The sequence below is a fragment of the Hemicordylus capensis genome, chromosome 2 (genome assembly GCF_027244095.1).
Source record: "Hemicordylus capensis ecotype Gifberg chromosome 2, rHemCap1.1.pri, whole genome shotgun sequence".
NCBI lineage: Eukaryota > Metazoa > Chordata > Lepidosauria > Squamata > Cordylidae > Hemicordylus > Hemicordylus capensis.
Window position 1 is genome coordinate 216,915,841 of NC_069658.1, and position 27,854 is coordinate 216,943,694.

Below are 27,854 nucleotides of genomic sequence, written 5' to 3' on the forward strand. Positions count from 1 at the left end.
CTCTCCCTGACGGGTGGGGGGGGGGGGGTTGGTTGGTCACGTGGCTGCGCGTCCCGCCCTATCAGGACGCCGGAGCGCGAAGGTCGCCCGAACTCCCGCCAAATACGAGCGAGCGGGAGAGAGAGAGGGAGGAAGGCAGCCTGGGCGCCCCCCCCCGCCCGCCACGGTTATGCGAGGGGAGGAGCCCCCCTCCCAGGTCAGTGTCCTGAGGGAGGGGGCCCGGAGCTCCTCAGGCAATGGGGGCTCTGAGGAGGGAGGAGAGGGGCTGGGGGGGGGCGAGAGGGGGGAGGAGGGGAGGTGAGAGGGGCTGAGGGGGGAGGGGGAGGAGAGGGCTGGTGGGGGGCTGAGAGGGAGGAGGGGGCTGGTGAGGGGCAGAGAGGGAGCAATGGGGTCTCAGGAGAGAGACCTCAAGGGGTATGGCAGAAAGGGGGCTAGTGGAGGGTTCTGAAGGGGAGTGGGACTTCCAAGGGTGGGGTTCTCCTGAGGAGGGGGTCTTGAGGATTGAGAGGGAGAGTGGGATCTTGAGGGGGAGAAGGAGGGGGGACCTTAAGGGCTTGGGGGTCTGGTCATGGGGGTGGGGGGTTGGGGGGGGTGAGAAGAGAATGGCGGTCTGAGGAAGGGGAGGTAAGAAATGGGAGTTATGAGGAAGGGGCCTGAGAGGGCATGTCCACCAGTTCAGGTGGATCTTTGCAGATGAAAGGGGGCCTGAGAGAGGCCATTGGGAAGGAGGCCTCAAGAGGTGGGGGAGGAGGGGGGCTTCTTCCCGAGGGGGAATAGAGTCTGGGGAGGTGAGGCTGAGAGGGAGAAGTGAGGAGACGAATGCACGGGGTGTGGGTCTTGAGGAAGGGGCTTGAAAAGGGCCCTTGGGAGGGGGACCGGAGGGGCTGAGGAGGGAGACTCCAAGGAGTGGGGGTCCTGAGGGGTGTGTGTGGGGGTGGGATATCCTATGGGGAGGGGCCTTGGAATGATGGGTCCTGAGAAGGGGATCATGGGGTGGAGATGAAGAGTGGGATACTGAGAGGATGAGTGGGTGGGGGTTGGTAGAGAATGGAGGCTTCAGAATGGCAAGAAGGGTTGGGGGTCCTGAGGACTGGGACTGAGGCGGTCCCTAGGTGAGGGGCTGAGAGCGGAGGGAGCCATGAGGTGGAAAACCCCAGGGAGTGTGAGTTGCTGACGAGGGAGGGAGTGAACGGTGGATCAGCAGTGAATCCCGAGGGAGGCTTGGCCTTTCTCTCTCTCTCCCTATCTTCTTTTTGCAACCCTGGGGGGAATAATATTGTGGTCATAGGGGGAGCCTCTGACAGGAGATGAGGACCCTCTCCCTCCCTAACCCTCAGGATTTCTGCCCACTATTTCTCTGTCATGTTAGGATAGGGGATGCAAAAGTGCCTTCTGCCCCCCAAAAAGAAAAGAAGGGCAATTAACAAAGCTGAAAAAATATTATTTACCGAATATATGTTGTATGCCTTTTTTATATAGCACATCCTCCCAAAGTGGTTACCAGTTTAAAAGACAGTGCAAGGTGCTGTAATAAAATAATGAACACCTAATGCATTTCAAGGTGATACTCTTCCTTAAGAGGCAACTCAGTTTTTTAAAAGCTCAAGCTTTTATTTATTATTTTATTTTATTTTATTTTATTGTTAAATTTATATACCACCTTCCATTAAAAAAAATCCCAAGGTGGTTTTACAACTATAATGTTAAAATATTACACATAATTTGAATATAGCAAAAAATGAAGAACCATATCACCTTTGAAAACCAGTGTTCAAAATTTCATTGAATTGTACATCTTAAGAACATTCAGTGACTAGTTTGATGGGAAGGTTAGGGTTGTGATTTGTTAAGTGGGGTCACTTTGGATGATGTAGCTTAAGGGTTGAGGCAGGTGGAAGTGGGGTGGGAGATGGGGTGCATAGGATCAGAGGAGGGCAGGAGGGAGGGAGGTAACACCGATGGCAACATGTTACGAGAGTGAGGTTGTGTGGTGTCAAGAAATGCTAACCTTAGAGTTCTAACTGGCATTCTGTTTTCAGTCTGCAGCTATGGAGTGTCGGGATAAATTGGCCGTTCCAGCCAGGAAGCTCATACAAGGTAATTCATTTCAAGCAAAAGCAGATACTTATTTTCAACCCCATTTGCCATTTCACGTCCTTCCTGCGTGGCATAGATTTCCTAAATTATTTACCTTCAGGCTGTTACTTCAGTAAGGTAGTTGGCCATGCAAGGCAAAATGCAGCAGGACTGGGAACAAGGTGTTCCATCACCCAGCCTTCTCGGCCTTGGCGATATGGAGGTGCTGCAACTGAGGCTGCTGCAAAGGCACCATGCAAGGCCTTGCTGGATGCTGATGTGCACATAGAGAACAGGATGAGGTAACTCATTAATTAGTGTAATCCTAACTGCACTGACAGGGTTAGGGACGAGCCCCTCTAACATGACAAAAATTCTGCCCTAAGTCCCTTTTAGCTGTATCTGTGTGCTAGCTGTTGTAGTTTTATAATCCTTGGACTGTAAGCTTGCAGACAGGGCCTTATTAGATTTATCTAATTTAGCAGTGTCTAGTCAATTTAGACACGTCTGAGTTCTTGCCTCAGAAAGTTAGGATTCCCAAGTCCCATTGACATGGGTTGAGACTAACCCTATTAACTTGTCTAATTGATTTTAGTGGTGCTTAGTCCAGACTCACATTCTTCGGTGACAACCTAAAGCATATGATTGTTAGTTTGAGGTCCTTTTTATCTTAAAAGATAGATGGACTTGTACTTAATTACTGGATACACATTTATCCTATTCTCCTCTAAGCAGTTCACATGTCCTATCTGATTCGCTCTCCCGTCTTATCTCACAATACAGTAGCCCTGAAAAGAGAGGTTAGATTGATCTTTACTGAGTGAAGATTTGAACCCAGGTCTTAGTCCAGCACCCTCTCTGTTTCCGATATTGGAAGAATGCCCCCTAAGAGAACACGCCTCAGGCCTTTTACCTGAATGTGTTTTATTTAGAAGACTTGTATGTATTCTTATAGGGCTCAGTAAGCTGCATTTGCAAGCACTTCGGATATTTATTACTTCTCTTACTAGTAAAACCTTACTGTTTCAGCTCGACTGCCTTTCAAACGTTTGAATCCTGTACCAAAGGAGAAACTGGATGGAAACCCAGGGGTCAAAAAGCCCAGGAACCCTCAACATGTTCTCCATCAAAATGCCACACCTTGTCCTGGTTTACCACATCCCTTGCCAGATAATGTGGAGAACAGCTGCCAAGTGGAAACGGAGGCACTGTTTGTTCCTAAACTTGTTAATGGCAAGGGCCCGTTGGATAACTTTGTGCAGAAAAATGCAAAAAATGATACGAATCAGTCTTTAATTTTGATAGACTTGACGGAGGATTCTAACCACAGACTGAGCAATAATGTAGACCATGGCAAAGTAAACAAAGTAGCAGCATCTGCAGAGAAAGCTGGCAAGGAGCATAGGAGCGAGTCAGTCCAGTGTGATGCTCACAAATCCGTTTGTAACGCCCAGGAGGATGTTCCAATGAAAACTTGCCCAGCGACAGCAGATGAGGATGAACTATCAAATACATTTTCTGAGGGAGAAATTGATGGTGCCAAGGAGAGGAAACTCGAGATTGTCATGTTTGAAAGGAAAATGCCCGTGGTTGTCTTGGAGGATATAATGACAGCCAGATCTCTCCAATCTTCACCTTTGGAAAGGAGTCTGTCTTCTGGAAATGAGACAATTGAATCTTGCCCTGAAGGGGACACAGCATGTACAAATACTTCATTGAGTTCTCTTTCTTCTACCGGCTCACCTGAGTCTCTGTCTACACAGGAGTGCAAGAACGACGTTAATCCATTAGCAGCTTCAACACCTGTTGGAAAGGTTAGTGTCTGTGACAGGAAAGCAGCAAATATGGTAGTGACTACTTGCCTGTTCAAGAACTTTTATTTCTATTGCACACAGTCCTTTGACAGTCTGGGTTGTCTCCCTTTTCACAGCTCCTGCAGTTGCCACCTCCAGCCTAGCCATCCCTTGGGTTTTGTCTCTTCGCAACCCATTACCTTTTCTTGTTTCACTCTTTGCAGTCACCGTTTGTGTGCATCCTTCATCTACTTTCTCCGCTCATTCTTTCCATTCGGTTTTCTAGGCCTCAGTCTTTTTGTTTTTTCTCACGCCACTCTCCCTGCTCCCTGCACCCCAAATACATGTTAACTTTTTTCCCCTTTGTGTTGGGTGACCTTCTGTTGTGGATACCTGTATCCTGAGCAGTTAGAATGTTGTGAAAATTATGTAGCATCACAACAGCTCAGCAATTGCTTAGCAAGGCTCACAGCCAACCAGAATCTATTCTACGTTTCACTTTTTAAAAAAGGGATACATTGTAACTTTCTATATAATACTTTATTTTACTTTGTTGCCAGAGAGAAGCTCATCTAGAATATGATTTACTTGACTACTCCAGAAAACATTTAAGCTTTGGAAGTGATGAGGGGACAGGGAGACACTAGGCCAGGAATTCCTTGCCTGTGTCCTAGTAACTGAATCCACAGTCCAATGGCATTGTCAGTCTTGGACAGGAGTCCACAAATTTGAGCTTAGCTCCTTTGCCAGCCATTGCTTGTGGCTGCCACCATTTCCCTCTCTTTCCTCAGACCCTCTTCTGGCACACAGACATAGGGCTTAGGAGAGATGCAGACCTTGTGTCACTGGCACTGGGATATGGAGAGGGTAAAAAACAGTGGGAGCTCTCTCCTACTGCTTTGGAAGGATTCCTGCAGTTTCTCACCTTTTCAAAACTGGCCATGGAAATGAGACCTCTGGGAAGGAGACTTGTGTGGGGTGTCTCTGATTATCCTACTTGCCAGAGGGCTGAGGGCACTTGCCAGTGGCAAGTGGACTTTTAGATGCCTAGACTTGAATTGTGATAACCTTTGAGAAGTGGTATAAGTTAAACATTGCCATGGAAAAAGGTAATCTTACCCTTAAAATGTATATATGAGAGAAGCTCAGTATGTATGCAGACTGTGCTATTAAATACTACCCATAGAAGAGATTTAGTAAAATAAGTCAACATTTTAATCCAAGAGTGGGAAAAATAGCTTTCAGATTCCTAGCCCATAAGATCTAACATTAGGGGAAAGGAGAGCAAGGGGAACTTGTAGAGTTGGATAGCTCATTGTATTGAGATCATCCTTGCTGTTCAGAAAAAGGAGACTGGTTAACACCAATGCCTCTTTGGGAAACCATGCACAATGCTTGGGGCTGGTGCAGATTAGCTTGCCAAGTATGACTGACCCCACCCACTGGGCACACTTGTCCAAAAGGATGCACAAAAAATCCAGCCATGGAGGCCCAAATCTGGCAGCAGTTGCTGTACATAAAGTTCCACCATTCAATAATAATAATAATAAGCACCTCAACACCATAGGGGCCACAGAAATCACCATCAGCCAATTACAAAAAGCAGCTTTACTGGGAACAGCCTATATTCTGCGACGATATCTATAACAATTGACAATAAAATTCTGGCATCCCAGGTCCTTGGGAAGGACTCGATGTCTGGATAAAACAAACCAGTCAATAACACCTGTCTGACTGTGTAAACAAGAGATAATAATAATAATAAAACGTTATTTGTTATCTGCCCCATAACAAATTGTCTTCTTGGCAGCTAACACAACATTAAAACACACAACTTGTTTGTTTGTTTGTTTATAATACTTCTATGCAGCCTAAAACTTGTGGTTTTTGAGGTTTACAATTAAAATCATTTAAAAATATTTAAAACCCAGTATTAATAACTATAAATCTAATTAAAAGCCTGGGTGAATAAATGTCTTCAGTGCCTTTTAAAGGTTGCCAGAGATGGGGAGACTCTTATTTCAACAGGGAGCTCATTCCAAAGTCCAGGGGCAGCGATGGAGAAGGCCCGTTCCCAAGTAGCTGCCAGACGAGTTGGCAGAAACCGCAGCCGAACCTCTCCAGATGATCTTAACAGGTGGTGGGGCTCATGTTGAAGACAATGTTTTCTCAAATACCCAGGGCCTAAGCTGTTTAGGGCTTTATAGGTAATAACCAGCACCTTGTATTTTGCCCGGAAACGTATCAGCAGCCAGTGTAGTTTTTTCAACACAGGAGTAATATGGTCTCTCAGAGACCAACCTGGCTGCCGCATTCTGGACCAACTGCAGTTTCTGGACTAGATACAAAGGCAGCCCTACATAGAGTGCATTGCAGTAATCCAGCCTGGAAGTTACCAGCATATGTACCACCATTTTGAGGGCATTCATCTCAAGAAACGGACACAGCTGTCGTATCAGCCAAAGCCGATAAAAAAGCCCCTCTAGGCACTGCCTCAACCTGGGACACCAGGAAGAAGTTTGGATCCAGAAGCACCCCCAGACTGTTTACCTTTTCTTTCCCGGGGAGCATGACCCCATCCAGAACTGGCAGATCAAAATTGTCTCTTGCGTTCCAACCCTGCACAATAAGTATCTCCATCTTACCTGGATTCAGCCTCAGTTTGTTATCCCTCATCCAGCCCATCACTGCTTCCAGGCAGGTATTTAGGGAGGTTATGCCTTCTTCTAATGATGTTGACATGGAGAAATAGATTTGGGTGTCATCAGCATATTGATAGCACCCTGCACCAAATCTGATGATCTCTCCCAGCAGATCATAAGACGAAGAGGCATCCTGTCATCCCTCAGAGAAGTATTTAAGATATCTACCAGGCCCTCTACAACAGCCTCCCTGCCAGATATTAGTAGCCATGTCGGGCAAGGATCAAGAGGGCAGGTGGTAGGCCGCACCATTCCAAGCAACTTGTCAACATCCTCAGGGGTCACAAACTGAAACTGAATCATTAAATCATAACAGACCAAAAGAAGAAGAAAAGAAAATACAAAATACAATACAGAGCAATTTTAAAACTAAGTTAAAAAATCAAATGTAAAAAGCAAAATTTTAAAGCCCCCACATGTTGGAATTTTTGGGGGGGGGGGGTTTCATGTGGGCCTTACACAAATGTGTTGGCTGGCAGGACAGATACTGCGGCTGGGTGCCTTTTCACAGAGTGTAGGCAGTTGGTACATCCAAACTAATCCTTTGCCAAGTTTCTACCGGGCGCCTCCTGTGTGCTTGGAGGCCAGGCCACTCTGTTCTCTGACAAAGACTGGGAGACAGAAATGTACAGTAGCCATAAAGCAGTTTTGATCACAATTAGTCGATATGTTCTGCCTCAAAACTCCAAACACTTTGAGGATTATTATGAGGACTCCTTCCTCTTGTTGATTTAGTTCTATCCTAAATCAGTTGTTACCTTGGTAGGGGACTTGAGCAACAGGATAGGCCATAATGATGTCTGCCTAGTCAAAACAGCTGAGAACTGAAGCAGACCAGTGTTCCCTCTTAAAGGGATTACCAGATGTTGTTGACTATAACTCCCAGAATCCCCAACTACAATGGCTTTTGCTTGGAGGTTATAGGAGTTGTAGTCAACAACATCTGGAAATCCCTCTAACGGAACACTGAAGCAGACTATATGTCTGCTTCAGAAGACAGAATCATAGGATGCCCACCAGAAGATAGAATCGTAGGATTTTAGAGTTGAAAGGGACTTTAGAGGTCTTCTAGACCAACCCACTGCTCAGTGCAGGAAACGGCAACATCATCCTTGACAGATGGCCATCCTACTTCTGTGTGGAAACCTCCAGTGAAGGAAAACCATCTATAATCAGAGGTGCACGACTCAAATGCCCCTGTGGGCCAGAACCAACCATGATTTGGTGTGTTGAGGGTTAATTTCCCACCAAGGTTAACTTTCAGTACATCCGTTATTGCATTAAAATTAATTCTTTAAAATATTAATGGAACTGAGAGGGCAGAGAGTTGGAAGGAGGAAAGGTTGGGGTGGAGAAAGATTCTGTCAGCAGGCTCTGTCCCAGGGGTGGGGGACATCTGCTCTCAAGCAGCTAACTGTATGGAACCTCTGTTGCTCATCAGCAGGACAGGCCAAGAGCTCTTCATGGCTCCTGCTGTTGCTACAGGTTATCAATCCTGAGAGCCAGTCAAAAAAGGTTCCCATGGGCCAGAGCTATGCTGTGCAGGCCAGGTCTAAAAGGAGAGCTAGGGGTGCACGTGTTAACATGATTGGTACCGCCTTGACAGAGGTCCTGTATAAAATCATAGATTCCTAAATGAAAGAGGACCTGCTGATATAAATAATGGATTTACATATCTCTCTGCAAGAGGTTCTAGCATTACTGATTATCTGTGTGTCACAGCTAATTGCCTGGACAGGATTTCTGACTCTTGCTGTCATATTTCTTCAGACAGAGACTATCTGTGTTATAGCCTGCAGCCCAGCCTCTTTGTGGAAAGTCATAAAGTCAGTACACTGCTAAATAGCAGTAAGGGCCTACGTTTAGGAAGCCAAAGAATCAGGTCACAGGTACATAGGAAGCTGCCTTCTACGGAGTCAGAACCTTGGTCCATCTAGCTCAGTATTATCTACTCTGATTGGCAGTACCTCTGCAGGGTTTCAGAGTTGGTTCTTTCCCAGCTCCCCCTGGAGATGCTGCCAGGGACTGAAGTGGGACCTTCCACATGCAGAGCAGATGCTCTGTCACTGAACTATAGCTGCAGTGAAGTCTTTGTGTCTGATGTGGCCAGTCAGGAGCTGGATCCTTGGTTGTGAGAAGACCTGCTTCTCTACAGCTGCTATTTCATCTCCCTTATTATACTGCTTTTCAACAAAAAGGTTCTCAAAGCCATTTGCAAAGAAAACATTATATAAGAAGAGCCCTGCTGGATTTATTTATTTATTTATTTATAAGTACTTCTTATTTATTTATTTAACATATTTTTATACTGCCCAAAATGCAAGTCTCTGGGCGGTTTACAACAAAAGAATAAAAACAACAGATAAAAATTAAAACATTACAACAATTTAAAATTAAAAATGTTAAATTTACGTTATCTGTCTTGAATGTCCTGACTTTCAGTTTCATGGGATGACCCCTGGTTCTAGTGTTGTGAGAGAGGATGAAAAATTTCTCTGTCCACTCTTTCTACTCTATGTGTAATTTTATACACCTCGATCATGTCTCCCCACAGTTGCCTCTTTTCCAAACTAAAGAGCCCCAGATGCTGTAGCCTAGCCTCATAAGGAAGGTGCTCCAGGCCCCTGATCATCTTGGTTGCCTTCTTCTGCACGGTTTCCAGTTCTACAATGTCCTCCTTAAGATACGGTGACCAAAGCTGTACGCAGTACTCCAGATGTGGCTGCACCATGGATTTGTATAAGGGCATTATAATACTAGCGTTTTTATTTTCAGCCCCCTTCCAAATGATCCCTAGCATGGGATTTCCTTTTTTCTCAGCTGCCACATACTGTTACTTCCCTGTCTCCAAAGGGTCTCACAATCTGAAAGGAGGACACCAGCAACATTCAGTGGGAGGGTGGGGGAATACTGTGCCAGGCTGAAAAGGGAGAGTTGCTCTCCCCTTGCTAAATAGAGAGTCCCCACTTGAAAAGGCACCTCTTCGCCTACTTAACAGGGATAACGAAACAGTCACCTCAGATTATTAAATCATTACCAGCTAGGCCTTGAAAGTTGAGTCAATGTTAACTTAATCATTGTTTTTTAAAAAAACCAAAAGCTGTGGTTAAAATGGTGCCTCAAATTTCAACCAGGCAGTGGTCTGCTAATGGTTTTAGTGTAGGAATTTGAGAGAGAGATGGCAGGAATCATCTCAGAAGAGGCATTCTCTTTTCTTCCATAGAGGGAAAGCCTTTTAGAAGTGCCTTAGGTAAGTGATTGTCTCTCAGCCTGGCCTACCTCACAAAATTGTTGTGAGGTTAAAATGGGATTCTCTCCTGGACACTTTGAGCTCCTTGGATGGGGGCATAGCTCAGTGGTAGAGCATCTGCTTTGCATGAAGAAGGTCCCAAGTTCCCTTGCAACTCCAGGTCGCACTGGGAAAGACCCCTGTCTGTAACCCTGGAGAGCTGCTGCCAGTAGGATGTGCTCAAACCAGTTCGGAGGGGGGCCTTGCCCGGACCTCTGAACAGGTTCAGTGGTCGTGGGCTTTACCTTCAAGCAGGAGGGCGGGTGCTCACGCTCTCTCTCTCTCTCTCTCTCACACACACACACACACTCAGACACACACACACACACACACACACACACACACCCCTGCCAGTGCTGTGCCGAAAATCACTGGCTCATTGAGCAGGGGTCATTACTGAAGAGTTCAGTTCCTTCATCATCCTATACTTTGCAGCAATTATAGATGTGCAGAATTAATCTTCTTCTGACTTATATCTCACTTCACCCCAGTAAAATATCACCAAAAAGAATAGCGTAACTCCAAGTGTATTTTTACACATGTGGACAAATGTGTTGGTACCCCTCCACAAAAGTCTCTGAAATAACTTGAAACTGACAAATGTAATTGGCACCCATCATTGTTTATTCCGCATTTACCAAAAATCAGACTTTGCTTTAGAGTTTTGATGCAAAAGAATATTTCAAATAATAACACAAATGAAAATGGCATGGACAAAAATGATGGGATCCTGAACCTAATATTTTGTTGCACAACCTTTAGAGACAATCACTGCAAACAAGCAATTCTTGTAGCTCTCAATGAGACTTCTGCACCTGTCAACAGGTAGTTTGGCCCACGCTTCCTGAGCAAACTGCTCCAGCTGTGTTAGGTTTGAAGGGTGCCTTCTCCAGACTGCATGTTTCAGTTCTTTCTATAGATGTTCGATAGGATTCAAATCAGGGCTCATAGACGGCCACTTCAGAATAGTCCAATGTTTTGTCCTTAGCCATTCTTGGGTGCTTTTAGCTGTGTGTTTTGGGTCATTATCCTGTTGGAGGATCCATAACCTGTGACTAAGACAGCTTTTTGACACTGAGCAGTACGTTCGCTCCAGAATGTCTTGATAGTCTTGCGATTTCATGGTTCCCTGCACAGGCTCAAGGTACCCCATGCCAGATGCAGCAAAGGAGCCCCAAAACATAACCAAGCCTCTTCCATGTTTCACAGTAGGCATGGTGTTCTTTTCTTTGAAAGCTTCATTTTTCCGTCTATGGACATAGAGCTGATGTGACTTGCCAAAAAGCTCCAGTTTTGTCTCATCTAAAAAAGCTCCAGTTTTGTCTCATCTGTCGAAAGGACATTCTCCCAGAAGCATTGTGGCTTGTTAATATGCATTTTAGCAAATTCCAGTCTGACTTTTTTATGACAAAACTGGAGCTTTTCGGCAAGTCACATCAGCTCTATGTCCACAGACTTACAAAGATGAAAAGCTTGCAGAAATTTAAACAGGTTGCTCAACCCTTCTTACAGTTAGTTTTTTTTGCGGGGGGGGGGATTAAATATCCATAACTTCTTTTGTGATGCAGAAGTTGGAGTTTGAGGGAAGTGAGAGGAATCAAGAGGCTGAGTTATATCAATATTTTGCTATTTATGCTGTTGAACAGTTTTCTTGGCAGACTCCCTGATTGTTCTCTTGCAACCCATACCTGAATGTGTTCTATATTATGCAGCTTTTAAAAGTGCTCTTCCAACGCAAGTCTTCTAAGAAAAGCACTTGTTGAATAATCTCGTCAAACGTGCAAGCAATGCCAATTATTGCTAACATTGAATCTTAGATCAAAGACTTCTCAAGCGTGACTTGGAAATCTGTTCTAAACTGATTTTTTTTTAAAACCTTGCTTTAAAAAGTACAGCACTTAACACTTGGAAGGAAAATATTTCATGAGTTATGGTATTCATCTTTGTCCATAACTCCCATTATTCCTCCCAACCTCCAAGCCTTCAGATGGGTGTCTCCCCCCGCACCCCACCGCTAACTTCTCAATTTCTTACCTGGGCCTCTTCTGAACAAATTCAAAGTGTGAGGAGAGCCAACTCTCTTCCAGGTTTTTTTTTTTAAAAAGCTTTCCTGCTTGGTCACAGAGATTCTTACTGGATTTTGTTTTTGTTTTGCAACTAAAGATTACATCATTACATATAACATAATCAAGGATAGGAATTATATGTATAACTGAAGAGAAAAAGAAGAAGAAAAATCCCTTAAGCATGACTTTAACATAATATAAACACAACCTGCCAAGGAAAGGGGGAGGGGGCAACTTCTTCTAGTGATATATTTATTCAAAACATAATCATTAAAATTATACCAAATAGCTGAAAGTTCCTCTTCTTTACCTTTCCATCAGGGGGGAAAAAACCAGTCCAAATGCTAACAAGGAACACATTTTGGTTATCCAAAGCTGCAATTTGGGAGTAAATTTGTCCTTCCAGTGCTGTATTATAATCCTTTTGGCAACACACACACCCCATGCATGAAGAACGACTCTTTTTGGTAGCTGTAGTTGATCAAAGAAACGGTTTATGGACTTGTTTTGTATCCATTTGACTTGAGTTGCTTGCTGTGTTGGTACCCACCCATTCCAGTCCCTGCTCCTGTGCAACCCCATTCCTTAGCCCCCTCAACCCTCTTCCCCACTTCTAGCATCACAGCTCCCTCCAAGGTGATTGTCCTCCTCTTTTAACTTCTCAGCCCCTGCTTGTAGTATGACAAGCTTCTTTCTGAGACTTCAGTTTAAGCTGCACACTCACCCTGTCCCAGGTTTCCCTGTCTCCTTTTTTTTAAAGTGTGTATGAGTAATTCAGGTACATAAGGAGACACCCGTGTTACACACATCTGTGCCTTCTTGGTTCCAGGTGTCTCAGAAAAGCCACAGGAATTCTGCAGAGAAAGAGAAACTGAAGCTGCAAAGGGTAAGGTGTCTAAATGGACTAGAAAACTTCATTGCTGTGCTTTAGCAGTAGATACTGTGCAGATCCCCTTCTGCTCTCCCGTGCTCCACTTCTCACCCCCTTAACTAGTATAGGCCTTCTTTATGTGTGGCCTGTATGGATGGATGAGACACCACTTTGTTTTATTTATTATATTTGTACACTGCCCCAAACTTATATCTCTGGGCAGTTCACGACAACATAAAACAGATTAAAATAAAAATTAAAACAATTGAAAACCGCAATTCTTGCTAAAAAGCTTAGGAGAAGAAATGTGTCTTTAGAGACTTCTTAAAAAGTTGTCGGAGATGGGGAGGCTCTTATTTCAGCAGAAAGTGCATTCCAGAGTGGCAACAGGGTGGCAACAGAGAAGGGTGGCAACAGAGAAGGCCCATCCCTGAGTAGCCACCAGATGAACCCCTGCTAACTGGGCAAAGAGGCACCTTTTACCGTGGTGATTCTCTTTATTTAGCAGGGGGAGAGTAACTGGCCCTATCCACCCCCAGCACAGTACTTCCAGTGACTGTGGCTGGTGTGTGTCTTATGTTTCTTTTTAGAATGTGAGCCCTTTGGGGACAGGGAGCCATCTTATTTGTTTGTTATCTCTCTTTGTAAACCGCCCTGAGCCATTTTTGGAAGGGCGGTATAGAAATTGAATTAATAATAATAATAATAATAATAATAACTGCAGACAGTCTCTCTGGATGATCTCAATGGGCGATGGGGCTCAAAAGTGAAGAAGACAGTTCTCTTTATCTCTCTGATGCTACATGGTCCTGATGTGTAGCTGTCCAAATGTCAGTGCCTTTCCAACTGCAACTTCCTAGGAGGACAAAAATTGTACTCTAGAAGCTTTTAAGGATTGGTTGGAGGAGCTGGGGATGAGAAGGGAAGACTAAGGGAAGATATGAGAGCTGTCTTCAAATAGTCTTTTTTGTAGTTGCCCCAGGGCTGTGGAACACACTCCCAGTCAAAGTTAGGACTGCACCATCTCCGATGGCCTTCAGAGGGGCATTGAAGACACCGGTTCAGTCAGGCCTTTAGCTGGTTTGTTGTTTTTTAAAATCTGGTTTTAGTTTTAATTTTAATGTTAATGGTAATAGATATTTTAATCAATGGTAAACCGCCTTGAGACCTAGTTGCAGGTGGCATATAAATGTGATGAATAATATTGGAGGGCTGTCCGAGAGGAGGAGGATCGGGCTTGTTCTCTGTTGCACCTGAAGGCAGGACCCAATCCAGTGGATTGAAATGACAAAGAAGCAGATCCCGGCTAGACATCAGGAGAGATTTCCTAATTATAAGAGCTGTTTGACAGTGGAACAGCCTGCCTCATGCTCTCCTGAGCCCTCGTGACGGGCTCTCTTTCACTGGAGTTTTCCAAACAAAGGCTGGGCGGCTACCTGTCAAGGATGCTGCAACAGCCTCCAGTACAGAGCAGGGGGCTGGACTAGAAGACCTCCAAGGTCCCTTCCAGTTTGGTGACTAGGATTGTCCAAACATTCTCTTCCATGCTTCCTACTTAGCCAACTGCTGTTGCGGTGGTTAGGGCATGTCCAATAGCACTGGGATGAAGTGGGGTGAAGAGGGCCCCGGAAGCTTCAGGACCTGGGATTGAGATGCAAGAGGAGGGTACTGCTTTATGTTTTAATGTTAACTGCTTTGCATAAAGGTGCATAATCTTGGGTCACCAGAAGCTCCCTCCCTTAAGGTGTGTGTGGTTTTTTAAAAAGATCTTAGAACTTACTTTTTAATAATAATAATAAATAATAATAATTTGATTTCTATACCGCCCTTCCAAAAATGGCTCAGGGCGGTTTACAAAGAGAAATAACAAATAAGATGGCTCCCTGTCCCCAAAGGGCTCACATTCTAAAAAGAAACATAAGACACACACCAGCAACAGTCACTGGAAGTACTGTGCTGGGGGTGGATAGCGCCAGTTACTCTCCCCCTGCTAAATAAAGAGAATCACCACGGTAAAAGGTGCCTCTTTGCCCAGTTAGCAGGGGTTTTTAGAGTGGCTTTTAAATGTTTTTAGAGAGGCTTTAAATGTTTTACTACAGCTTAAAGGGTTCTTGATTTTTAATCGGTTTTTATTTGACGTTGTGTCTTATTGTGTTAACTGTTGTATTTTACTGTTGTGAGCCACCCTGAGCAGTATTGTACTGCAGGGGTTGGATATAAATACTTCAGATATATAATTGGGCTACACCTGTCATTATGCCCAGCCACAATAGCTGAAGGCAACTTGGGACCCCATTTGCATTTTCTGCACGTCTATCCTGCTCCTTGTCTTTGAAGGATGGCCAGATGCCAAGGACACTGGGGAAAGCGCTTGCTCCTCTAATTTAATTAACCTTTGCGCCAGGGATTTCCCACTTTGGGTCTCCAGATGTTGAACTGCAACTCCCTCTTTAACCCAGTTTCTAACTTCTGGAGCAGATGCCAGGGATTGAGCCCGGGACAGTCTGCATGCAAAGCCGTGCTTTACCCACTGAACTTTATTCCGGCTCTCGCAAGGCATTCTTGTGTGAAAGGCCTCTTCATGAGTTCTCTTTGGCAACCCAGGATCAAGAGCGGGCAGACAAACTTCAAAAGCTGCAAGCCGAACGAGAGGAGAAGGGCAGGCTGAAAGAAGAGGCCAAGGCTGCAAAGGAACGTGCCCGGGAGGAGGCGAAGAAAAAGAGAGAAGAAGAGAAGGAGCTGAAGGAGAAAGAAAGGAGAGAGAAAAAGGAAAAAGAAGAGAAAGAGAAGGCCGAAAAGCTACGAGTTAAGGAGGAAAAAAGAAAGGAGAAGCAGGAGGCATTAGAGTAAGTTGGTCTCTTTTGTAAGAAATGGAGTGTCAGGGAGACTGCCTTTCAGGTTGTTTGTCTTCAGTTCGTGCCCTTAATAGATGCTATATTGTCTGCTGATGCTGATGCTGTATTGTCTCCTTAATTTGTCTGCACTGCAATAGTGATGCCAGTGGTGGGTTTTCATCCAGTAATCTTGTTCAGTTTTTAGATGTGTCCTGCCTTATCACAGGGGCTTGTGGGTGGGTAAGAACAGTTCTGAAAGGGGAAACAAAGTGGGCCCCTGTGTCTGAAACGCTCTTTTCAAACAGGGTGTACAGAGCAGAGAAAATGACTTGGGAAAACTTTCTTGATCGTTAACAACAAAACTTCTTAACCTTCTGACTAGTTGGGGGCCTGGAAGGGTTAGCCCCAAACATTTCAGCAACAGGAGTAAACCACTCTCACACACTATTTATATTTACACTTCGATCTGCTCCAAGGAGCCGAGAGCGGTGTACATGGTTATGGTTGTCCTTACAACAACCCTGTGAGGTAGGTTAGGCTGAGAGAGAAGTGGCTGGCCCAGAATCACCCAGTGAGTCTCATGGCTGAATGGGGATCTGAACCAGTCCCAGTCTCCCCAGTCCTAGTCTAACGCTCTAAACCATTGCACCCCAGACTCCCTTATTTGTATGTGTTTTCCAGAGCCTTCAAGCCAGTGTCCAAAAAATAATAATCATAACAATATAAGCAAACTCCAGCAACATAATAAAATACTTAATTAAAAAAACAACAACCGCCAAGCAGCACGAGTAGGAAGAAAGTCCCCAAAGCCTAAGAGAATAAAGAGAGAAACTTTGTCTTGTTTAGGTTTTCTCCTAAGAGAGTGCATCTTGATGAACCACAGTGGTGGGCCACTGTGCGAAACAGGCTGCTGGACTAGATGAGTCTTGGGTCTGATCCAGCCGGGCTGTTCTTATGTTCTTATGAACACCATGGAAATTGAGAACACGATAGTTATGGCTAATATTTCATAAACCTGAATCTCACTAACTTTTTAGCCAAAGGTGAAGGGCTACAGTGGCAGCCGTATGGTGATGCCACGGTTGCAGCCAGCCTCGTGTTGGCCCTGCCCATTGTGGCTCCTAGCCTGCCAGTGTTCTGTGGCTTGTTTGAGACGTAGAGTGTTAGAGCAGGCAGGGGATTCAGAGGGTCATTTACCTCCCCCTGCCAGTCCCTTGCAAAGGAGCTTTTCTCCCTCGAAATAGTAGGTCACGGCTTACATATGGTTAACTTCCACTCCTTTGCTCCCAATAGACAGGAAGTCTCAGGTCTTTCAGGTGTCGTAGGTCCGTCCCCTTTCCCAGCATGCTCAGGTGTGTTCCCCAGTTCCTTCCTGTCTACGCTCCTGATCAGACACACCTGGGCTCTCTGCCCAGTTTCCTCCCTCCGTTCCATGGAGAATGGGGGCTCTTAAGCAGGTTCCCTTTTAATGGGCAGCACTTCTTTTTAAAGTGATGGCAGATATATAAATATAATTGGTAACAGGGCCTCTCCTGTTCTGGCACCATCCCATCTATTAGCAGGATGGCTGAATGGGACCTCCCTGTTCAGAGGCAGTTATGCCACTTGCTGAGGAGGAGCAGTGGGGAAAGGGTGCCTTCCTGCCTGCTTACCTTGTGGGCTTTCTGGATGTATCTGGCTGTCCAGTGTTGGAAACAGAATGCTGGGCTAGATGGACCAATGGTCCGATCCAACATGGGGGAGAACTTGTCTTTCCAAGGCACAAAGTGGAGCAGGGGGCGAGGCACACAGTTATCCCCAAAACTGAGGTGGTGCCCAGCTATCTTGGAAAAAGCCCCACTTGACTCATCTGGCATAGCCGTCTGTGTTGAAAGCACACCTTTTGCCCCTCAGTCTGCCGGGTTTCGGTGCGCATTAAGTACTATGTGTCTGTGCCTGTTTTCCCTGAAAGTGGACTTTATTTCGAAGGGCCAAACTCGAAGAGAAAAGGAAGAAGGAGGAGGAGAAACGGTTGAAAGAGGAAGAAAAGGTAAAGCTTGAGTCTCTTTGGGTTTATTCTTTACTCCAACAAGGTGGCTGGTCTGGAGGGAGAGTTTGCAATGGTGGTGTTAGTTAAGGGTTGGAGGCTCACTTCCTTCCCTGAGTATTCCATCATCCATGGTCCAACTTTCTGTTTCCAGCGCATCAAAGCTGAGAAAGCCGAAATCACCCGATTCTTTCAAAAACCCAAGACCCAGCCTGCCCCGAAGGTGAAGTTCTTGCTGATTATTTGGTTTTGTGTCTCTGCTTCAGTGTCACTTCAGCTCCTGCAAGCCACCCTACTCCACTGCGCTTTTCCTTCTTCCGCGAATTGCTATAAACTGCTGTGGTTTGTTTTTTTCATGGCTTCAAGTAGCATCCGGGTTAAGTTAATCACAACTAAGCACCATTGAAATCAATTAAGATATGTCCCATTAACATCAAGAACGCTTGAAGGAACTGGGTGTGTTCAGCCTGTAGAAAGGAAGGCTAAGGGGAGATACGGCAGCTGTCTTCAGATATCTGAAGGGCAGCAGCAGCATGACTGGGTTCTCTGCTGTTCCTGAGCGAAGGGCTAGAACCAAAGGGTTGAAATAGCAAGGAAGCAGATCCAGGCTAGACATTAGGAATTTCCCCACTGTACAGCAGTGGAGCAGCTTGCTCAAAAATTGCTCCCTAAGGGGGCAGTTTTCTGTGCTGTGCAGGGGGCTGGCCTAGAAGGCCTCCACTGTGGCTCATGGGAGTAGTAGCCCCACAACATCTGGGATCCCCTGCATTCAGAGGTGTGAGTTCTCTGGGGAAATTTCCCATGCAAATGTCAACCTCACTTGCATTAAAAATTATATTCCCCCCACAAAAAAAACTCATTATACAAACTTTCCTAATAGATTTTCCTAAATAGATTGTGATCTGATTTGGCATGTTATTTGACCTATTTACACAGTTGTGTGTTGTTGTTTTTAAATCTTTCATCAAATTAATTTCCCTTCTCCTTACCAAACGGTTTCCAAGTGGGCAAGCAGAAATTTTAGAAAGGAAAATTTCTCTGATACCTTGTTTCCGTGGGAAATTTTCCCAACACACATCTCTGCCTGCATAACCCAAATACTTATGTCTAGAGTTCCATCTTGTCCTGCCTTGAAGGAATATGGCACAGGTCCACTAAAGGCAAACACGAGATGCTGCAGAGCTTCGAACAGTTAAAGCCCATATGAAACTCGTGAAACCTTTTGGCTTAACTCCCATGCCTAAGAGCCAACCCAAGCAGGCAAATCTGTTTGGACCTACTTCCAAACTTGGCTGGTGCTCTAGCAGACCTCTGTCAGAAGGGGATCTTTTATATGGGGCGGGGCTGGGGTCTGGGAGGCTACCTTGGCTCTCCAGTTCTTGTTGAACTAGAACTCCCATCATCCCCAGAGACAAACTATTTCTGGAGGTTGATGGGAGTTGTAGTTAAAACAGCTAGAGCACCAAGGTTGCCTCCCCCTGTTCCATACTGATGTTGGTGCTACTTACAAGCCCTACCTAGTGCTGTTGATTACTGAGGAGGGTATTGGGAGAGTTCCACTGACTGCAGAGAGGGAGGAGAGTCTGGCAAAGCTGGGGATTTAAGAGTCAAAATTTCACTCAGTGGGATGTGCAGAAGATAAGCCTTGGGATACGTTTTAGGGAAGGCGGTATATACATCTGACAATAAGAATAAGAGGAAACCAGTGTGGGAGCTGAAGCCCTGTTAACTTGTAATTAAGGTCTAGTTATGGGTCAGCCAAAATGCCCACAAGAAAATCTGACCCAAATCCTTGCTCTCAACTCCAGACGCTGGCTGGCTGGTGCGGGAAGTTTGCCCCCTTCGAAATCAAGGAGAACATGTTCCTTGCCCCACTCTGCCGCGTAGCTGTGGAGCAGGACCTCCTAGACCGCCTGGACTGGCTCCTACAAGATCAGAGCTGCGACACGTCTCTCTTGGATGAGCTGAAGAGCCGCGAGCCGTGTAAATCGGGACCTACCCTCAGCAGGAGCAGCAGCACTGATGTCGTAAACAGGTTAGCCCCTCTGCTTGGGACAGGGAGGTGGGCAAACTCTTGTTCCCCCTCCAGCCTTCCTCCCTCCTTCCTCAAATGTCTTGCACCAGTGCTTGACTTCCAGTACAAAAATGACTGGCCCTCAGCTCTGCTTGGAGATGTTCCTGGTTGTCTGCGCTGGGCAGTGGTGACTCAGTGCCTGTGGAAAGACACTCCGCACAACTTGGGAACATCGGAAGCTGCCTTCTACCCAGGCACACCATTGGTCCATCTTGCTCATTATTGTCTATACAGACTGGCAGCAGCTTCTTCAAGGCTGCAGGCAGGTGTCTCTCTCAGCCCTGTCTTGGAGATGCTGCCAGGGAGGGACCCTGGGACCTTCTGTATACAAGCATGCAGGTGCTCTTCCCAGAGTGACCCCATCGCCTAAGGGGAATCTCTTACAGTGCTCACATGTAGTCTCCCATTCAAATGTAAACCAGGGTGGACCCTGCTTAGCAAATGGGACAACTCATGCTTGCTACCACAAGACCAGCTCTTCTCACTTGGTGCATTGGTCAGGAATCAAACTCAGGCCTCCTGCATGGCAGGCGAGAATTCTACCACTGAACAACTTCAGGAGCACTGTTCTTGTTTGCTTCTTCATATGCAAGCATTGGCCTTGAAAAGAAGTTCTGGGGCTTAGCTGGTACTCTGACTGAGCCCTGACAATCACCCAGAACTGCAGAACCCTTCCTACTGGAGAGAAACGTCTTCCCACTTGACTTGCTTCTCTGCAGGAAATTGCAGCCTGCGATGCCTTAATCCGTGGCCTTCTTTCTGAAAACCCTCCTCTGCGGGATGCTGAGCCTTTTGAATGTCCAACACAGAAGGGCCTGGGTTCATTCTCTTCCCTCCTCTCCCACCCACTGGCTAGTTTGCATTGTTTGAAGAGCAGGGCACGGTTTCCTTAAAGCTCTCTTGCTTTAACTGCCTCCTAACTAAGGCTGGCTTAGTTCTAATGAATTGGTGGGGTTAGCAGGGACAAAGGCCCTTTCTGGTTAGCCTGGCATTGTTGTCTTAAGGACCCTTTCAGTTAAAAGGGGAGGGGGCATCTTTCAAGCCTTCCGGGATGTGCGGGTTTTCTTTCATGGCCTCGGAGACCTGGTGGGCTGTGGAATTGCTGAGTACCGCATTTTGTTCAACAGCGATGTAGTCATTGTGGGTAGCCACCAAGCGGGAGACGTCCCAGAAAGGAGGAAGTTCGGCAGGATGAAGCTCCTGCAGTTCCGCGAGAATCACCGGCCGGCCTACTGGGGCACGTGGAACAAGAAATCTTCAGCCATATGCCCGCGAAACCCTTGGTCAAAGGATGTGGTAAGCCCAGGATATGGTGCCATTTCCTGTTCCAGAAGGAACTTGGCAGATCGTGGCGGTCAAGTTGCTTTCAGAGGCGAGCATTTGTGTGGCAAACGGCAGCATGTGACTTATCGGGCTTCTTAAAGGTTCACTTGGAAATCATCATGGGGTGCTAGTTTTTCTACTCGGCAATGATCCCTGGTGGCCATAAAGTGTCTAACCATTCTCACTCTGCTGCTAGCCAAGGTTGTGCATATCTGGCCTTAATGGGAACCACTTTGCGTGCTGGTTCTCCTGACAAAAGGCTCAGTTCAGGCAACCCATCAAGCTGTGGTAACTGTAAAGTTATGACTAAGGCCCATTGAAATCAATGGGACTTAAGTTGGTCAGGACTAGCTAATTGATTTCAATGACTAACTCTTCTTGGCTAGAACCCATAATTTAGAACCAAACAGTGCTTTCAGGTCACAGCAGACCAGTCATGATTGAGAGCAGTGTTTTCCAACCAGTTGCCACGCTGACTTGCTCTAAATGCAGGGCACTCATGCTCCCTAATTTTGGAGCTCACACACCCATACTGCACCAGGAAGGACACATCCTTTCCAATGCATTATGGGGCAAGTTGGCTCCAAAATTGGTGTATAAGCACCCCATCTGCTACCATTGTAGGGACACCTCAATGGCATAGTTTTTAATGATGTTGTCCACCCCAATTCAAGGTGGTGGTGGTGGTTGTTTTTACATTTTATATCCCGCTCTTCCTCCAAGGAGTCCAGAGCGGTATACTACATACTTATGTTTCTCCTCACAACAACCTTGTAAAGTAGGTTAGGCTGAGAAAGAAGTGACTGGCCCAGAATCACCCAGCAAGTATTATGGCTGAATGGGGATTTGAACTTGGGTCTCCCCAGTCCTAGTCCAGCACACTAACCACTACACCACACTGGCTCTTGTTGGCAGATGCATGGACATTTGTGTGGTGATGCCATCCACCCCAGTTCAACAGGGCAGATGCGTGAATATTTGAGCTGGAAGTGGGCTACCTTGGGAACCGCCTCTCCGAGTTGGACCAAATTTGGTACAGTTGCAGAGACACACAGGGACACCTAAATGGCGTAGTCTGTAGTGCTGCCATCCACCCCAAGTCAAGATGGCAGATGCATGAACATTTGAGGCAGAAGTGGGATAACCTGTGAAGATGGCAATTATCAATTTAAGATTATAGTGAAAGGAAAGTCGCAGACCAGTTCTTTCCAGAACTTCTTGTTCTTCTGTTGTAGAAGCTGCTGGACTACGAAGTCGAGAGCGATGAGGAGTGGGAGGAGGAGGAGCCAGGGGAGTCGCTCTCCCATAGCGAAGGGGTAAGTCTGGGCCATCTGCTTCTCCCTACAGGAGGGGGGCTCTCTTCAGAGACCTCCACAGCACAGAAGCCCAGATTTGTGACAAACAAGGAACTTGAACCATTCAACTGCAATACAAGCCTCCATTGACTTCTCCTCACTGGATTCAGTTCACTAGTCTGTTTATGTTAATAAAGAAACACTGCAGTGAGCTCATGATGTCACAGCTGCTAGCCAATAAACACCTTCCATGGTAAAAGGCTCTTCCTCATTCCAAATTCCAACATGCTGAAAACCTACAGAACTGAGGTTTAAACAACAACCCTTTGGGGGGGGTGGGGTGAAGAAAAATATATGTGGGTCTGCCGCTGTTCCTACAATGCTGCACACTTGTGCATATCCAGACACCTTGATAAACTCAGAGCCTTCTTTCCCTCCCCTTTTGGTCTGACAATATTAAGGGATCAACTTCTGGCTGGTGTGGTGTTGTGTTTAATTCCAAGGGCTCCTTTATCAAATGTTGCTTCTGTTCAATCATTTAGGATGACGATGAGGATGGGGGAGAGGAGGAAGATGACGACGATGGCTTCTTTGTACCCCATGGGTACCTCTCTGAGGATGAGGGTGTGACTGAAGTAAGCCATGGCATCATTAGGGAACCTTCTTGCATCAAAGCAGGGCTGAGAAAAGATCTGAAATAAGTTGCATGGGGATAATTCAACAAGGATATAGAGACTACTCTTGGAGAACAAGATGCCGGCTCTAGAACGCCAAAGAGATTTTACTTGTCCTGCCCCTCCCAGGAGTTCAGGGCAGTGGTCAGCAGTCTTTCTCTCCCACTTCTCCTGACTAGCACATTGACCCTTGGTTTTTAATTGCCCAGGACCACACAGGTCCCCTGATACCACCTGGTCTAGGCTCACTCTCAGAGGAACCCCATTCTGGTAATGTCTGCTTGAACAATTGAGGAAGAGGACACTGTTCCCTTTAAGGCGTGTGCATGTGCGCATGCTCAAACATTTTCTGATGTCCGCTCAGTGCATTTTAGATCCCGCCCAGGTTGAATCAAGAAGGCCCGACTCTGAATGTATGTGCACACACAGTGCCTTGATACTGCCGCCCAGAACAAAACTCATTCCTCACACAGATGAAAAAAATTAGAGAGAGAACGCTGGAATTGGGGTTCAGATGCATTAAGAAAAACAGAGCCTGTAGTTCTCTTCCCCTCCCACTTTATCTCCTCTTTCAGAGCTGATTCAAGCATGCAGAAAGGGCATGTGGTGGTGTCCTCTAGGACCACTTCAAAAGTGTGGATTTGCATGTTTAAATCTTTACCCATATACACATCCCTAGTTGTGAGTCTGGCCTAGCTTTCCCTATACTAATATGCAGGGTGAGTTTTGGTTTTGTAATTTCCTCACCTACTCTTTGAAGTGGAGCAGTCCGGGAAGGCCTGTACCACAGATTTCCAACACACTTGAATCTGCCTCGGCAAGAGGGAAACTGGACTTGGAGCACTCACAGTTTGAACAAAAGTGAACTGTTGCTGTGAACGGTGCTTGGTGGTTTTAATTTTGTGATCTATTTGGAGTAGCTGCTCATGGGGGAGTAATGATGTGGAAGTCCCCCCTTCTTTCCCCTTTCAGGAATGTGACCCTGAGAACTACAAGGTTCGCCAGAAACTGAAGGCCAAGGAGTGGGATGAGCTCATTGCCAAGGGAAAGGGGTTCCGTGTCCTGCAGCCCACAAAGATTGGCTGCATCTGGGAAGGGCAGGAGAACGGCAATGGCGCCGGCGTGGATTTAAAGCTGCTACAGCAGTTTGCAGCTTGCATCCTGGACCTGAGCATTACCGACGAAGAGAAGCCGGAAAGAAGCTGCAAAAATAAGACGGAGGACCGGGAAAGTAAGTGGGGTGGGGGAGCAAACGGCTGTTCTTTTTCCTGGAGAAATGGGTGGATTGGTCCAGAAGTGCGGTGTGTGTATCTTGGAGGGATATGTTGTGGTTGGTGCACATAGCCAGCTTGGTCCCTTATCACAAAAGTTGGGAAGTGGGGAGGAGAGCTGGTCTTGTGGTAGCAAGCATGACTTGTCCCCATAGCTAAGCAGGGTCTGCCCTGGTTGCATCTGAATGGGAGACGATGTGTGAGCACTGCAAGATATTCCCCTCAGGGGATGAAGCCGCTCTGGGAAGAGCAGAAGGTTTCAAGTTCCCTCCCTGGCTTCTCCAAGATCCGGCTGAGAGAGATTCCTGCCTGCAACCTTAGAGAAGCCGGTGCCAGTCTGTGAAGACAAAGACTGAGCTAGATAGACCAATGGTCTGACTCAGTATATGGCAGTTTCCTATACTCCTATATGGCTGGTCTGCATGGATGCCATCAGCTTAGGATGGTGATCTTCACTATTTTTCAAGTGGGGGCTGCTTCTTGGCAAAATAATTTCCCTGTGAGAGCCATTTCCCACTGTGTGGACCTCTGCACAGTACTGTCCTTTAAGAGGGACGGAGCTCTCTTTTAAGACCTCTCAAACCCTGGGAAGGGCTACACTTCTCAACACTCCATGCACACCTTCCACTCAACAGGGCCCCATTTCCCTCAAAGGAGCCCCACCAGAGTTGGGCCAAATGCAACACTGCAGAGTGGGAAGGGTTGTCTACAAACGGTGCCTGCAGGACGGTGCAGATTATTCAGCTTTGGCCAGAGCTTCACCCAGACGTACAACCATGTCAGGGTGCCACGTTTCAGGTGGCTGGGGAGCTGCCTCAGGCCTTGCAGCGAAGAACACTGGCATAGGCTGTGCAGATTGCCGGCGTCCTGCCTGCTTTGCTTGAGGGCAGGGGAGGAAATGGAGGGCGGATGGGTTGACCAGGCAGCTTCCCCCTTCCTAAAATGTGCTTTCACCCCACTCCAGTCCTGGGCCAGCTGCTCCCCTTGCTGCATGGAAACGTGAACGGAAGCAAAGTCATCATCCGGGAGTTCCAGGAGTGCTGCCGCAGGGGTCTGCTCCTGGGCAACAGCTCCGTCTCCACTTTGGAGGGTGGGGAGGCGAGTCCCACAAGCCCCAGCACCTCCCGGGCCCAGACTCCTGTGCACGAGGGGAACGCCGTCCCCTCCAAAGCCCGGCTAAAGCGAATCATCTCGGAGAACTCCGTGTACGAAAAGAGGCCTGAGCACCGGATGTGTTGGTACGTCCACCCCGAGGTGCTGAAGTCCTACGGCCAAGAGAGCCTCCCCGTCCCATGCCAGTGGAACGACGTCACGCCCATTCCTTCCGTGGCCAAGGAAGACAGTGGCAGTTCTCCAGCAGGGGCGGCGACACAAATCACTCCAGTCTCAGCCAAGCGGAAGTCGGCAGGAAGCATGTCGATCACCAAGTTCATGAGGAGACGTCTGGGTGCTAGACAGGTGAAGCCCTTTTGATTCGTCCTGCTTCTGCACAGACCAACATGCATCACGACGACACTTACATTGCATCACCCTCCCTGTTGATATGAATTAGACCAGGGCTTCCCAACCTGTGGTACTCCAGAAGTTGCTGAGCGACAGTTCCCATCTCCAATCACAAATTGTAGCTGTGGATTTATTTATTACGTATACCCCGCCTCTCCAGGACACTACTACTCAGGGCGGCTTATATAAGCAATAAAACAGATACAATGTCAGGTGAAAGTTAAAAGATCAAGCTTAACCCACATCTAAAATTTACAAATTTTACAAGTTTCAAATTATTAATTTTTTAAAAAAGGTAAACTGAGAACTAAAAATGTTTTGTAGTTGGGAGTTGTAGTTGAACCACAGGTTGAGAACCCCTGAATTAAGATTGGCTTCTCAAACTTGGGTCCCTAAAATGTTGAACTACAACACCCAAGAGCCCGTGGGAGTTGTAGTTCAATATCATCTGGGGATCTAGGTTTGATAAGTTCCTTATCAGATTCCCCTGGAAAGCAGCTTAAATCAGTAACTGTCATGGCATCTTGGGCAATGAATTCCATACACCAACCGTCCATTGTGTGAAGATGTCCTTTCTTCTCTCTCTCTCTCCTGAGTCTACTGCTAATCAGTTCTGTGAGCAGTCAAACCTGAAGTGTGTGTGGCGGGGGGGGGGGGGGTGTATTTAACTTGCTGCTGTCCTGTCTCCTACATCTGCTTCTCAGTTACTGTTTTGATGCGATTTAGTCCCTTAATGTCTTAAAAATGCCCAAAGTGGCATACAACAGGAAGGCACCTTAAAAAACCCAAAAAACTTTAGAATTACTCCAATGCTGGACAATGGATTCTGACACCACCTCTTTCTTCAAAGGCTGAAGCCACAGAGATGGATGGATTTCAGGCAGACACAGAGGAAGAGGATGAGGACGACTGCATGATTGTGGATGTGCAGCAAAGCAAAGGAAACACCCCTCTGGCTGCTACACAGGCACCCTGGTAATTGCATCGTAATAAAAATAAACCTCTGTTAGCTTCCCCATAACAAGTTGTTCTCTGACCCTCTGCCCTCCCCCCCCCACCTGCCCTGAAACCCTATTGGGGGGCCCAGGTCAGGGACTTGACATCCAGACTAAATTACTCATGAGGAATCTCATTGAAATGGATGCTAGTCATGGCTAATCTGTCCATTTTTAATGGGAGGACTCTGGATGACAACCTTGTACTCCCTAAGCCTTAAGAATCCCCACTCTTTGCTTAAGATTCTTAGATGCTGCCATACGGAAAATGGGAAAGTTGGTCTCTAATCCTAAAATGTTACCTCCACAGCAACTGTGTCGAGGAATCCTGAAACCACTTCAGAGACAGAAGAGGAAGGGAGCGAAGTTCCCGGCCGAGCCACCTTCTGCTACAGTTGCTCTTAACTGCCTCTTGCCCTTTGATATACCCAGCCCCTCCCTTTACTCTCTGTATGTATGTAGAATTCTTTAGAAGGTTCCTGCAATCTTGTGTCTTTCTGTACAAGATACTTGAACATACTCTGTATTCCTTTGTAAAGAGAAGACAGCACTTTGTTCCACTTCAGATCAGTGGAAGCTCAAGACATGTTTTTAGAGACTTAGGGGGGTTTATTTTTAGAGAAGAAATACTGCATATAATCACTCTAATAAAAGCATTATTAAATGTTGATGGGCCCTATACACAAAAGTAGTCTCTGATGTGGTGTTTTCTCTGAAGGGGGAAAAAAAGCTAGGCTTGAAAAATGAGATGCCCACCTGCAGATAGGTGGGTGTGTATGCATTACAGTAGTCCATTACTTTACTCCCTTTTTGCTCTTTCTTTCTCTGCCAAGTTGACTTTGTTCATCTTATGGGAGCTGTACTGTCAACACAACCTAGACCAGGGGTTCCTAGAACTACAACTCCCATCATCCCATAAGAACCTAACAGCCTTCCCCAGAGGGACTTGCTTCACATGAACCGAAGCGTAGAGGAGAACCACACACAGTGTCTGAGAACCACACACAGTGTCTGAACCACACACAGTGTCTAGTGCGGGGAGGGGCACACAGCCACCAATTG

At 46.4% G+C, this 27,854-nt stretch overlaps 1 protein-coding gene across 4 annotated transcripts; it reads left to right on the forward strand.

Moving 5' to 3' along the window:
* Positions 1–27,480, forward strand: CHAF1A (chromatin assembly factor 1 subunit A). Of its 4 annotated transcripts, none has more exons than XM_053297098.1 (15): positions 2–196; positions 2,040–2,097; positions 3,106–3,890; positions 12,756–12,812; positions 15,402–15,643; positions 17,600–17,660; positions 17,812–17,880; positions 19,466–19,692; positions 20,859–21,027; positions 22,290–22,370; positions 22,892–22,984; positions 23,996–24,254; positions 25,259–25,752; positions 26,648–26,772; positions 27,103–27,480. In XM_053297098.1, the coding sequence occupies exons 1-15, from the start codon at positions 170–172 to the stop codon at positions 27,122–27,124; spliced, it is 2,769 nt and encodes a 922-aa protein (XP_053153073.1). In that variant the 5' UTR covers positions 2–169; the 3' UTR covers positions 27,125–27,480. The 4 variants fall into 4 exon arrangements, with proteins under 4 accessions (XP_053153076.1, XP_053153073.1, XP_053153074.1 ...); XM_053297099.1 differs by lacking the exon at positions 2–196 and adding an exon at positions 1,003–1,162; XM_053297100.1 differs by lacking the exon at positions 2–196 and adding an exon at positions 1,090–1,112.
* Positions 27,481–27,854: the final 374 nt, after the last annotated feature.